Below are 12,892 nucleotides of genomic sequence, written 5' to 3' on the forward strand. Positions count from 1 at the left end.
AAAAAAAAAAAAAAAAAAAAAAGACGAAATTATATCAAGAGTAGCCACTTTGTGATTTAAAAGAAAAAATGATGAAATAATTGCATTTTCTGGTTACAGAGATCCCCAGTCATATAAGTTCACATTCTAAAAGGAGAGACGTCTTCATTTTAAGAATAAATTATACACAGATTATTTTCCCCTTGGGAGGAAATTTTACAAAATGAAAAGGACTCAGATGAGACTCTTAAATAAATTAGCTGAATCTAAATTTTCATCCTTCCTGTCTCTCAGGAGTATCCACTAAGAACTAAAATACCTGTAAACTGTCCTGGGCCTTGGCATTCAAGACAAGTGCAGAATTAATTCCTCCCCTAAAACCTGAATTGGAAAACCTAGGGTACTGTTAAAGTGGCCCTCGGACCCTCGACAGGTGCAGCCAAGCTTGTTTCTGTTTCCCCCGCCATTGACAGGAGGCCTCAAAGGATGAACTGGCACCAAGAACTCAAAGGACTCTGCAGAACAAAAATTCTGGAGATGGGAGACAGGCTTGCAACCTGCTCATTCCACAGTGTAGGAGCGGAACTCTGCTTCCTCCAGCCCTGCAGGTCCGGGCTGTGTGTTTAGGACTGACAAAGGCGCTTATGTGGCTTCACTCCCCCTTGCTATCACACTGCCAAAAAAAAAAAAAAAGAAAGAAAGAAAAAAAAAAGAGCAAGGAACACAGTGAAAGGCACACACACAGGCTACCACAGATTTGACAGCCAAGCATAAACACTCATTGCCTTTTGGAGGGGGCTGTGTCTGCCTGGCAAATGGGTTTGGATCCTGGGCTGGCTGAAGCTGGTGGCCCCAGGACACTTGAGTCCCTGACAGCCCCTTAGGAAATCCTCTTAGCACACTCCTCCACTGCCCCTTGTACAGCCATTGCTCTATCTTCCTCCTATCCTGTCCCTCACCTGTCTTCTCCATTTCACACACACCCTCGGGAGAAAACTATTCTTTCTACTTTCCAGATCATTCCTAATTGGAATGAATTTTTTAAAGTCCGTATTGACATTTTGCAACACAACACAGTCTCTTGGATAAAGCTTCCTTTTCAAAACAGAGACAGTAAGTACCACACCCGAGTTGTTTAGGAAATGGGTGCTCCCTCCCAAGCGCCAGTGGTTCCTTACTTTTGAAGATTCCCAATGCCCACCTCCAGAGATTCTGGGTATCACAGCCCTGCAGTGGCACTCCAATGTCAGGAATCCAGCTACACCACCTCCAACTAAAAGGAGAACCCAATGCTAACACATTTCTACTTGGATTTAGTGCCAATTACTGCAACATAAACATAGACGCCCTTCCCTCTCCCAAAAAGGACAGAAGTTTGTATCAATGGTAGCAAATAAGCAAGGCTTTTAGCGCCTGCCGTCCACAGTAAACATGTGCGTGAGTGAAGGAGTGTGTGTAAATGTGAGTGTTAACTGTGTGCTCTCCTCTGTGCTGGCAGAGGCCATAGTCCGCCGTCCCTCGGGCCTGAGGACATGTGCTCTTCAGCTAGGGTCCTGGGCGACCAGACCCTCCCCAGACCGCATGCTACCTGCAGCCGCAGGCCTCCACCACCATGTCTTCGTACTGCTTGTAGACCACGTTGTTGGCAGCGTCAATGTAGAGGATGCTGATGGGACTGAGCCGTGCAGGCACGCAGCAGGAGGCTGGAGCAGCGTCTGGCGCCATGGAGTTGAGCAGCGTCTGAATGATGGCGTGGTTGGTAGGCTCCAGGTGCGAGCGCAGCGGAAAGTCGCAAACGCCCTCGCAGTGGTATGCCTCGTAGTCTAAAGGCGCGATGATCCAGTCGTCCCAGCCCAGCTCCTTAAAGTCCACGTGCAGTGGCTTGCGACTGCAGCGGCTCCGACCTCTGCGCCCATGGCCCCTGCCTGCGGCACCGCCGCCACCACCACCACCACCACCACCACCACCACCACCACCGCTTCCCTGCGCTCCCCGAGTCCCAGCCAGCGCGGTCCGCCGCCTCCTGCGACCGCCCAGGGTGGCTTTCCGAGACCCAGCGCCTGGTCCTGGATCCGGTGGCGGCTCTGCAGCGGCCCGGAGAGCGCGGGCCTGGGCTCGGATCTCCCTGAACAGACTCTCTTTCCTTTGCGAACGGGAAGAGATCACCAACAGCGCGCGCTCCTCAGCGGCCGTGCCGCCGCCGTCGCCACCGCCCGGCCAGCCGAACCCCAACCGTCTCAGGGCCAGCGGGCTGCTCTCCGAGCCCGTCACCGCGCGCAGCACCAGGCAGAACTTGCGGGAGGCGCGCGGCCAGCGGCGGTGGCTCTGCACCGCGTCTGTCACGTCGAACGCTTCCCAGCGCGCGCCGGCCAGGGGCTCGGCGGCCCGGGAGTGCAGCAGGTGAGCTGTGCCAGCCTCGTCCTGGCACGTGGACAGCAGCAGCCGCGGAGGGAGGGTCGCAGTGTCCCTGTCCGGCTCCGGAGACCTCCGGCGCAGCACGCGCAGCTCCGCATTCACCAACTCGTCGGCGTCCGAGAGGCTGGATACGTCGAACAGGAAGCTCTGGCCTGGCTCGGCCGCGGTTTCGTCTACGGGGAAGGACAGAAACAGAAAGAACAGAGTGAGGGTAAAGCCAGGACATGCAGCGATGGGGAGGGCTGCTTGGCTTCGTTTGGCTTGGCTGTCCTTGATACATAAAGTGACGCAAAAAGGACCATAAGAGCCGGCAAGCGTCCCCGCATCTGAGTTCCCGCAGGAATGATGTCAGTCTAGCCCTCGGGGAAAGGGATTCTTTCTTGTCGCCAACACCTAAGCTTTGGTTCTTCAACCACCGTGACAGCCACAGATACACACACCTAATAGCTGGACTGCGGGACCCAAGAGCGCACCACTGCATCTCCTGACCAAAAACTTAAGCATTAGTTCTGCTGCCTGCACCGACATCTTACTTTTGCGAAATGGTAGGTCAATTTTCTGGGCAGGGGTGTCCTGAAGGGGGCCCAACAGAAAGTGCTCACACACTTTCCCAAGAATTTGCTTTATGTGACAATTGTCCCTTACTGCTGAGCCAAGCCCCCCAGAGAGCTGTAAGCACTCCCGGCTGTGCGAAAACGAAAACTTCTTATTCCCTAAAAGCAGTTTTCCCTTTGGTCCCTTTTCTTCTCCCAACCCAGCCTAGACACCTTCACTGACCACGGTTTTCCGTGCAAATTGGGCCCTGAGAATTGTCCGGAACGCATAAGCATCACGACACCCTCGCTTCTGCCCACCCTGCCCGTTCAACCCCGTTCTTGGCTCCTTCTGGTGCCCCGGCGGCCACCAAGAGGAATGGAAAAGACAGCGAGACGCAGAGAACCTTCACGGAGAGATTAGAGGAAGCAATGTTTCTGAGGTGGAGGCTTGCTCATTCTTTCGCTCCGGTGTGATTTATTTCGGGCTTGGGGTTTTATTTCTGGTCATGGGTCCTTTTTCTTTTGGGGTGGACTCAGACAAAAAAAAAATGTTTAAATTCCACCAAAGAGTAGATAAGGCGTTGCCTTTGAAGGGGGTCATATGGTTTCGTTTTGCCCCATCGGAGAGACCATGCAAACTCCCCCCACCTTTAAGGATTTGTTCACCAACCATGGGCGCCAGGCCCTCGTGTTCTAAGTCTACAGTCTGGGTATACTGTTTTGCCTCCACAGTTCTGTTCTAAACTGAAGCTGGTGGGAGCAAGCTAGACAGAGGCCCTGGACCCTATTCCCCCGTCCCTGCGTTTCCAAAGTCCCTTCTCTGCAGCCTCCACCTCACCCCTTGCTACCTCCCAAGGGAGGGATGGAGAAAAGGTGACAGGCCTCTGAGTCTTGCTGGTGAAGCAGAGCTACACCGGAAGGAATTAGCTGGTTTTATAACCTTGTACCCTTAGCCAGCCCTAACAAAGTCTGGTCCTTCTGTTACATTAGGCCACTCTCAGTGTCGGCAGCTTGAGAGCATCCTGTGCAGGGACAGGTTAGGAGTTTTCCCTGATTCTGCACACTGGGATTGGAGTTTCCTGTAAGGATCCCACCAGTCAGTGTGGCATGCCATGACAGACCCTTGGAAAATAGACGCTGGTCCTAAGTGCCCCATAGGACCATCTGGACCTGAGATTTCTATGTATCGAAACAAAGCTGCGTACTGAGTGCCGTTTCTGAGATGGCTGACACCACAGCCTGTTTTCCCACGCTGGTATCAAAGGCCTACAGACTGCCAAAGGCTGCCTAGCCTCACTTTTCAGCCCTACCCACTTGCCTTCCTTTCCCTCCTGATTTCCAAGCTAGATCTTTGGCTGGGCAGAATTGAAGCCAAAATGACTTGCATTTCCGCCTGAAATTAGTTAAATTTTCCCTATCTGTCTCCTTTAATGACTTCAATGGAGATTAATAAAAGCCAGATGACACACACATACTGCAACCACCCCACAACCCCACCCACATCCTACCTTTGGAGGGCCCAGCACAGGGTAAGATGTGATGTTTGAGCTCCAGCCATCCGTTTCCTCCCCACACAAGCCGAAGTCCTGGACTCTGGCTTCTGGGGCCTACTGCCACAGAAGCCAGCCACCCAAACTCTCTCCCCATACACAAGCCACCATCCACCCGAAACGGCCTGCCTGAGAGGGGTCCTCCTGGTACCGAGAGAGGCCATTTACTTTAATGGGATACCAGCTTATCTACTCTGAATTCCCCTGAGCTTCAATTTGTGTATAGTCCCCAGTCCCCCGCTGGACACAAGAAACTGCCATCGCTGCTCGTCCCTCTTGGCGGGAACTCAAAGGCCCCAACCCCTGCCCATCTTTCTTCTCCCAGGGCTCCAGTCCCAAGGCTACACTAGACCCTTCCCCAAAGAAGCGGATCTTGAACTCCGCTCTGCTTGAGGGGAACCTGCCAGTCTGTTCTGAAGAGCAACCCCCACTCCCTCAGCCCTCGGAGACCAAGCCTTGAATGGCACCACCGTCCAGGCTGAGGGGTTCATGAACAATGACTTCGAAGACAACTTTTTCTCTCCAGCACCTGAGGATAGCTATAGGGAACATAGTTCAGGGTCGAATCGAGCAGAAGCTTGCCTCCCCCGGCTCGTCTCGAGTCAAGAGCAGACGGGATGGACTGGTGCGCCGAAGACGCGTAAAGTACCTTGAGTTGCTTGGTCTGTGAAGCCGGTGATCGTGTCCACGCGCCCGTGCCCTGAAACTGCCGCGACCGGAGCCCTCCCCGCCAGGCTCCTGTAAAGCGACATCATGAAGTGGTGTGGCACTACCGAGCCGTTCCTGAAGCCAGAACCCGCAGCGCGGCGCACAGCTCGGGGACCCGGGACCGCAGCGGCCTGGAGAGCTGAAGGGCCTGGAGCCCGGGCGAGGGTCCTCCCGCCGCCGCCGCCCCCGGGGCTCCAGGCTGGTCCTGCCCCCGCCGCTCGGAGCACCGCGGCAGCTTCGAGCCCGTCGCGGGGACGGCAAGCGCTCAGCAGCCAGAGACACAGCGCGGCGGCAGCGCTCAGGTCCATGGGCTCCTTGGGCCGGCCGGCCGCGCGACACGGGCTCCGTGGCTCCGGGAAGTCCCCCGACGCCTTTTGAACATAGTGTTTAATAATGGGGGAAGTGTGCGCAGCAAGCCGCTGCCCCCCTCCTCTCCCACCCCACCCCCGCCCAGCGCTCGGAGCAGCGCCCCCTGCTGAACGCTCAACCCGCAGCGCTGAGCCCCCCAACTCAGGCCTATCGTGCAATGCAGGGTAGAAGCCGCCTCCCCTCGCTGTAGTGCCTGGTCCTAGTCCTTGCCAACCGAAGGCCATCCGCCCGAGGCTCCCGCCACAACGCGGTGCCCCGCCTCCCCTCCCTAAGGCACTGCGAAACCCCCTCCCCGCCCCAAGACCTCAGCGCACTCCTTGGCTGGAAGATGGGGTGTCGCGCATACCCGCCCAGCTTCCTCCGCACTCCTCTACGGAGAAACACCGCCCTCCCCGTGATCTGTGAGTGTTAGGGATGCCAGACCCGGGCCAAGACAAGACTGGGCCCCTCCCATCCAGCTTTCTCGCCGTGCGCCCCCTTGATGGATGCTCACCAGGGAGTTACTAGGGATGTTTACGGCACACTTTTGGATGCCGCCCTCTCCCGTCCACAGCCCTCTGAAGATAACAGTGGGAGGCCAGAGAAAAGGAGAGGATCTGTGATGAAGGATGAGTGGCTGGAGGGGACAGATGGACTGTTGGAAAGGAAAAGCTTTGGGTGGGCATCTTGAGCCAAAGCAGGAGCTGAAATCTTAAAGGGTTTAATGAATTAGGAAGGCGGGGACTAGCAGAATCCCACTCAAATTAGGTCTCGGGGTTTGAATGTCCAACCAAAGTTATCTGCCTGGGGAGGGAAGGGGGAGAGTGGGGCAGGTGACCACATTTCTTCAAGGTCTTCAGAGCAAAAGGCAAGAGGGCTGTGGTATGTTCGAGTGCAGCCACAAGCCCAGAGATTACACAGGAGAGCCACGGAATAGCGCTCTGATGCCAGTGTGGTTATAGCACTCTATGAGCATGGGTGGGCCACCTCCAGCCTATGCCTGGGCCACTCCTGAGCATGCAGACGCTGGGACTTTTGTTTGGCTAACTTCCTCCCCACTCCTGCTCTGAGGGGCGAAGGCGCCAGCATGTATGTCGATTTAGTTCAGACAAAGCCCAGAGCAAGAATGTCCAGAAAATAGACGACCAACTGTCAGGGGGGTTAAAAGCCCGGACCCCAAACCCTTTACTTTAACATTGTTCTGGATACCAAACTCAGAATCCCCGCCCAGTCTGTGAGTCTACAGGTCGAGGTGCTATCTAAAAGCCTCTTCCTAATGAGCTACATAACCCAGTTGGAGTCTTATACTCCCACCCTGCCCTCCGGATAGCAGGCACGTGTGCACCTGGCCCACGGTCTGTGCTGTCTGCCTCCCTACTCAGGGCCTTCCTGCTGTTGCCCAGATGGTGGGCATCTGGGATGACAACCTACCTTTGGTAGCCAGGTTGGGGAGCGGATGCAAAAGCCATAATTATGGGTTTCAATCTTTGGGTGCCTGGAGGAAGTGGCTCTAGTAGGGTGGAGACTTCCTGGCATAACTCCCTGCCCACCCATCCACCCCTGCCTACAATGGCCATCCAGGGGTCTCTTTGCTCAGAGGGACACTGGGTTCTGATGCCTTGCTGGCCTTCTTTCCACAGACGCCACTCATGTCCAGACTTTGAGGGTTTCACAAATCAAGTCTGTTTAGAAAACAGAGAGCCCTGGCCTGTCACCGTCCTGGTTCCAGCTCTGGCATTGGCCACTAACAGACCTGGCCCCTCCGAGTCCCCTCCACTTGTCTTGGTTTCTGTTTTTCCAACTGTATAAAGGGAAGAGTGGAAGGGATTGGCACTATGTTGGCCCAGTGGATGATAAGTGACTTGACTACATGACACCCCTTCCCCTAGGCCACCTTGGAGCTCAGGACATTGGGATAGGTTAGTGATCCTTCCTGAAGTGGATTCAAGTAGGCCACATAGCTTTTGTTCGAGACTAAATGTCCTGGTTCATGATTCTGTGTGTGGCTTAGATACAGCTTGGAGCAGAGGTGTTTCAGTCACTTGTTCCCATCCCTCAGGATGTTCTGAGCATTAACAGAGTTCAGAAGAGAAGTAGGTTTTATGAGTTCCCTGGAAGCTGCTGTTAGAGGAAAATAAAAAGCAGGGGAGGCTCAGCCCAACCTGCCCGCTGTGGCTGCATGTAAAACACGCTGTACTGTCGTCATTTGTACTTCTCGGTTCAGACCCATTCATTCATCCATCCATCTCCACTCATCTCTTCTTGTTGCAACTTCTTATTGCTAGGCACTCTTCCGGGTGTTACGAATCCATCAATACTCAAGGCAAACTCACAGAGAGTCAGGATGTGCAGAAGAAACAACAGCCAGTAATACACAAACGCCTGGCAGACCATCAAGGACATTCTGAGAACCTTGATGGGAGAGGTCTTTTCTGTCAGCAGATACCACATTGAAGCAGAGCCCTCAAAAAAGGAAAGTGTGGGGGTGTTGGAGGCCTGCTTGGCTCCCTCCCTCTTCCTCCTGCTTCAGTGACACTAGCCACTTGTCACCAACCCATTGCCTTACATGTCCCATGTCATCTCCTTACAGCTACTCTATCCTGTGATAGATTTTTTTTTTTTTTTAAGAAAGTTGAGTCACGAAGACGTGAACTTTGCCTGGGGTCCCATGATAAGTAGCACAGCCTAGATTAACTGTCTTGCCTCAGATTTTGGCTTCCACCACACTAAGGAGGTAAGACTATTAGGGGCTTTGGTCTGCTAATCCCTCCATGGTCCTCTCTGGCTCTCTGGAATCTTCTCAGCAAAGATCCATCCAGGGGAGGGTTAAAAGAGAACTGCCCAATGGACTCTCCTTTCTGCCTCTGCCACAAACTGAGCTCACTGTGCTTGGAAAACAGCCTGGAGGATAAGCAGCAGGGTCCACCTGTCCTCCAGGTCTCTGGCTCCCTTGCCCAGGGCTTCCAAAGCATGAACACCAATCTGGGGTGAAAATTCAGAAGACAGAAAAAGAAAGTCAGGGAATTCCCTCGGCCATTCACCCTTCACTGTGCTTAGCTCAAATCCTCCTGTTGAGGAGATGGCCCCCTCTTGGATCCACAATCCCAAACCTAGCCCAGGCACGCTTAAGGGGCCCACATTTGGTGCGGGGAGCCTTTGGCAGCTGAGATCCCAGCCAGAAGACTCTGGAGACATGCTCTGCCACAGGCTAAGTGCCTGTCCTTGGCTCTGCCACAGGACTTACTCACTGGAAAACAGCATCCCAGTGGCAGATGGCAGAGTTCAGGGATGGGGAGCAAACAAGACAGGAAGTCTTCACCTTCCAGTCTCTATGATGCTCAGCCCCACACAGTCAGGAGGAGTGAGTTCCACATTTTCATCCCCGAGTGTTCTCCCCGGGGATAAATTCTCTGTCTACTGCCCCTGCAGAACCTATTGGCTTATTCTGAGCTCAAAGCCCCTGCTTCAGTCACAGAGCCTTCGTAGTTTAGCCCAACTTTCCATTCGAGGGAGCTGGCTATGACCTGGAACCATGCTACTTAGAAATCTGGTCTTAAATCCTATCACAAGAGGTATTGTGATGGCTTCCGGGTACTGGAACTGAAAGAAACCCGAGATGCCTGTAGCCAGCTCTAGCCACACCCAGATGTCTAGGTCTCCTGTGTGCTGAGAAGGGAACAAGGGGTCCCTTAGAAGCGAACTGCTGTGCAGCCCACATGATCCATGAGAGGAAGCCAAGTCTTGCAGCGGACAGTGGTGACCTGCAGCCTATAATTTGGCACCACAGCCACCTCTGTGTCTAGCTGACCCTTTGCTCTCCACTGAGGTCCAGAACATTGTGGTTCTGCTCTGCGGAGGGTACTAGTGAATGAAATGAAGAGTGACATGAAGCTCTCTGTCCTTGCCACTGCCGGGGGCTCTGGGTCCCTGCAGCCTCACAAACCTAAAATACTCAGTGTCTGCTCCAGAAAGTCAAGAGACCTGAACTCAAGTTTAACCTCTGGCTACAAGCCCTCACTCTTCCTGGCTCTGCCTCCTGCTCACTGTAGTGAGACAAAGAGAGATGGAGGGACGAGGAGAGTCTCCTCTGTCTGGAGAAGCAGGGTACCAGTTTAGATCTCCCTGAGAGGAGATGGAGGGAGAGAAGAGATAACCTGTAGAGACACAGCCTTTTCCTTCTCTTCTGATAACACGAGCTCCCCTACTCAACCCCGAGGAAAGCTTCATGAGTCTCTCCCAGAAAGACCTGAACTCCAGAAGGTTCTAGCACAGCACTGGTGTATGTCCAGGGTCAAACTTCCTGGAGCTGAAGGAATTTCCCATGCTTAACCTATAAGTAGGCTGCACGGGTTGCCCCCAGCAACAGCTCTGGCATTCACACTGGGGTCCTCAAAAGCCCTGGCCCCAGGCCACTGGGCGTGGTCTGCTCTGTGGCCCAAACCACCCGGTGGGGGAGGGGGAAAGGAGGGATAAGATAGAAGGGTAGCTAGCTTCTTTCCCAGAGGCCTTCCTCAGGGTACATTTCAGTGCCTCCTAATCGGGACAAACTGCAGAAGACTTGTGGATAGTGCCATCTTCTGGCCACAGTATGTAACTGCACCTGGCTGCTTAAGCCCGGGACTATTAAACTGAGATGACCATCCAGAAAAGTTAAAACAAACAAACAAACAAAACACTGTAGTATAGGGGAGGAACTTGCCTTCGAACCACCATTACTATGGACTTTTTGACCTTGACAGAGTTGACCTCTACCCACAATCCCAGCATTCACGGAGCAAAGAGATTTGGACTTTCTAGCAAGCCTGGGCTACATGATGAGACACTGTCTCTCCAAACAAAGCCTAACATCCTCTTCCTCTTTAAATGGGAATAGATGGGGCCTTGGAGGAGGTGTGACCTTGTTGGAAGAGGTGTGGTCTGGTTGGATGGGGTGTGGTCTTGGAAGAGGTGTGGTCTGGTTGGATGAGGTGTGGTCTTGGAAGAGGTGTGGTCTAGTTGGAGGGGGTGTGGTCTTGTTGGAAGAGGTGTGTCACTGGGGGTAGGTTTTGAAGTTTCAAAAGCCCATGCCAGGCCCAGTCTCTTCTCTCTCTCTCTCTCTCTCTCTCTCTCTCTCTCTCTCTCTCTCTCTCTCTCCTCTCTCTCTGTCTCTCTCCTCTCACTCTCCGTCCCTCCCTCTCTCTCTCTACCTGCTACCTGCAGATCAGGATGTAAAGCTGTTCCACTACTTTCTACCATAGTGATAATGGACTAGAACTGTAAAACTGTAAGCAAGATCTCAATTAAATGCTTTCTTTCATGACTTGCTTTGGTCACAGTGTCTCTTCACAGCAATAGAGCAGTAATGAAAACAGTACCCAAAATTAGAAATCAACAAGGACTTTTAGAATCAGTGCTGCCATTGGGTGATAGTTTGGAATGCCCATTCCTCCAACCGTGGTCAAAGCACTCAGGGTTCCCGTTCTAGATGCACAAAGCACTCAGGGTTCCCGTTCTAGATGCACAAAGCACTCAGGGTTCCCGTTCTAGATGCACANCCCGTTCTAGATGCACAAAGCACTCAGGGTTCCCGTTCTAGATGCACAAAGCACTCAGGGTTCCCGTTCTAGATGCACAAAGCACTCAGGGTTCCTGTTCTAGATGCACAAAGATGAAGGGGGTTGTGATGGTTTGTGCTCACCAACTTAACACAAACTACAGTCTCTCGGGAAGCAGAACCTCTAGTGAGGAGTTGCTGGCTAGCATGTCTGAGGGACGTTTTCTTGATTAATGATTGATATGGGAGGGCCCTGACTTCTGTTGGTATCACTACTCCTGGTGCTCCTGGATCGTATAAGAAAGCAAGCTGAGCAAACCACGAGCATTAAGTCAGTAAGCAGCGTTCCTCCATGGTTTACTCCAGTTCCTGCCTCTAGGTTCCTGCCTTGAACTCCTGCCCAGGCTTCCCTTGACTGTAGTTTGTAACCTGTAAGGGGGGGGGGGAATCCTCTCCTCCCCAAGTTGCTTTTAGTCATGAAACATCATGACTAGTAACTATGTTACTAGAAGATACTATGTTACTAATAGATAATAGTAACATAACTAGAATCATAGTAACAGAGAAGCACACCAGTACAGGGACAAAGTTAACTGTAATCTGGGAAGATGGGGCTGGAAGATCCAGAGCCTACAGATCAGAAATAGATGGAGACACCAGAAAGTAGCTTCTAGTCTCAGATGAAACTTTAAGCTAACTGGGGCCCAATAAGCCTCCTGATTCCTGCAACAGATCCATTGAATAGGCAAGCTGACTTGGGTCTTGGGACCATGTGACAAAGACCTCTGGGAAAATCTGTCTGCAGAAGGTACCCTGATGCTGTCCCACAGAGAACAGTGAACCTACAAAATTTTGTTTTTTAATGATACAAACCCACATTAATTTCAGGTGAATCAAACGGCTACAGAAAACATGAGCATATTATGGGAATCCGTGCACTGACAGAGCTTATATAGGGAATTCTTTTCTTTTTCTTTTTTTAATTTATATATTATATTTATATAAGTACACTGTAGCTGTTTTCAGACATGCCAGAAGAGGGCATCAGATTNNATTATGGATGGTTGTGAGCCACCATGTTGTTGCTGGGAATTGAACTCAGGACCCCTGGAAGAGCAGTCAGTGATCTTAACTACTGAGCTATCTCTCCAGCCCAGGGAATTATTTCCTAAGTACTCTTACATTGTCGAAACCACTAAGAGTCATATTCACAACTAGAACTTAGTTGTAAAATCTTAAACCATAGCCAGGCACACCTTTAATCCCAGCACTTGGGAGGCAGAGGCAGGCAGATTTCTGAGTTCCAGGCCAGCCTGCTCTACAGAGTGAGTTTCAGGACAGCCAGGGCTATACAGAGAAACCCTGTCTCAAAAAAAAGAAAAAGTCTTGAACCATGCATATAAAATATTCTAAGTACAGAGATGACTTTAACTAAATGACCACACCCAACACTACCATCTCAGGGAACACTGATATCTTGGTTTCTCTTCACACCAATGATGGGCTCTTTCAACATAGTGTTCCCCAGGGTCTTATTCGCCAAACCCTGCTCCCCAACAACACAGTTCTGGGGGCTCTGCTGCATTGCTGTCAGTCATGTGTGGCATTAAGTCAGAGGTGATTTTTGTTGCTTTTTAAAAACAATCTGTCTGGAATAGAATTGAAGACCCAGAAATGAATCCACACACCTATGGTCACTTGATCTTTGACAAGGGAGCTAAAACCATCCAGTGGGAAAATGACAGCATTTTCAACAAATAGTGCTGGCACAACTGGTGGTTAACATGTAGAAGAATGCGAATTGACCCTTTTTTTTTTTTTTT

At 52.0% G+C, this 12,892-nt stretch overlaps 1 protein-coding gene across 3 annotated transcripts; it reads right to left on the bottom strand.

Annotated features, from left to right (window-relative positions):
• Positions 1-1,248: 1,248 nt before the first annotated feature.
• On the bottom strand, positions 1,249-5,511 carry Gdf7 (growth differentiation factor 7). 3 transcript variants are annotated; one of them, XM_021202577.2, is made up of 3 exons: positions 5,130-5,496; positions 1,944-2,567; positions 1,249-1,904 (listed from the first exon to the last, which is right to left on the bottom strand). In XM_021202577.2, the coding sequence occupies exons 1-3, from the start codon at positions 5,494-5,496 to the stop codon at positions 1,564-1,566; spliced, it is 1,332 nt and encodes a 443-aa protein (XP_021058236.1). In that variant the 3' UTR covers positions 1,249-1,563. The 3 variants fall into 3 exon arrangements, with proteins under 3 accessions (XP_021058236.1, XP_021058235.1, XP_021058234.1); XM_021202576.2 differs by having other exon boundaries at positions 1,249-2,546; positions 5,130-5,511; XM_021202575.2 differs by having other exon boundaries at positions 1,249-2,567; positions 5,130-5,511.
• Positions 5,512-12,892: the final 7,381 nt, after the last annotated feature.

Source organism: Mus pahari, chromosome 7 (assembly GCF_900095145.1).
Source record: "Mus pahari chromosome 7, PAHARI_EIJ_v1.1, whole genome shotgun sequence".
NCBI lineage: Eukaryota > Metazoa > Chordata > Mammalia > Rodentia > Muridae > Mus > Mus pahari.

Bases quoted from the DNA above. Each gene is read 5' to 3' on its own strand.
- Gdf7 (XM_021202575.2), bottom strand. From the start codon at position 5,496: ATGGACCTGAGCGCTGCCGCCGCGCTGTGTCTCTGGCTGCTGAGCGCT. The intron at 2,568-5,129 runs GTACTTTACGCG...CCTTCCCCGTAG, and splicing joins CACAGACCAAGCAACTCAAG to ACGAAACCGCGGCCGAGCCA.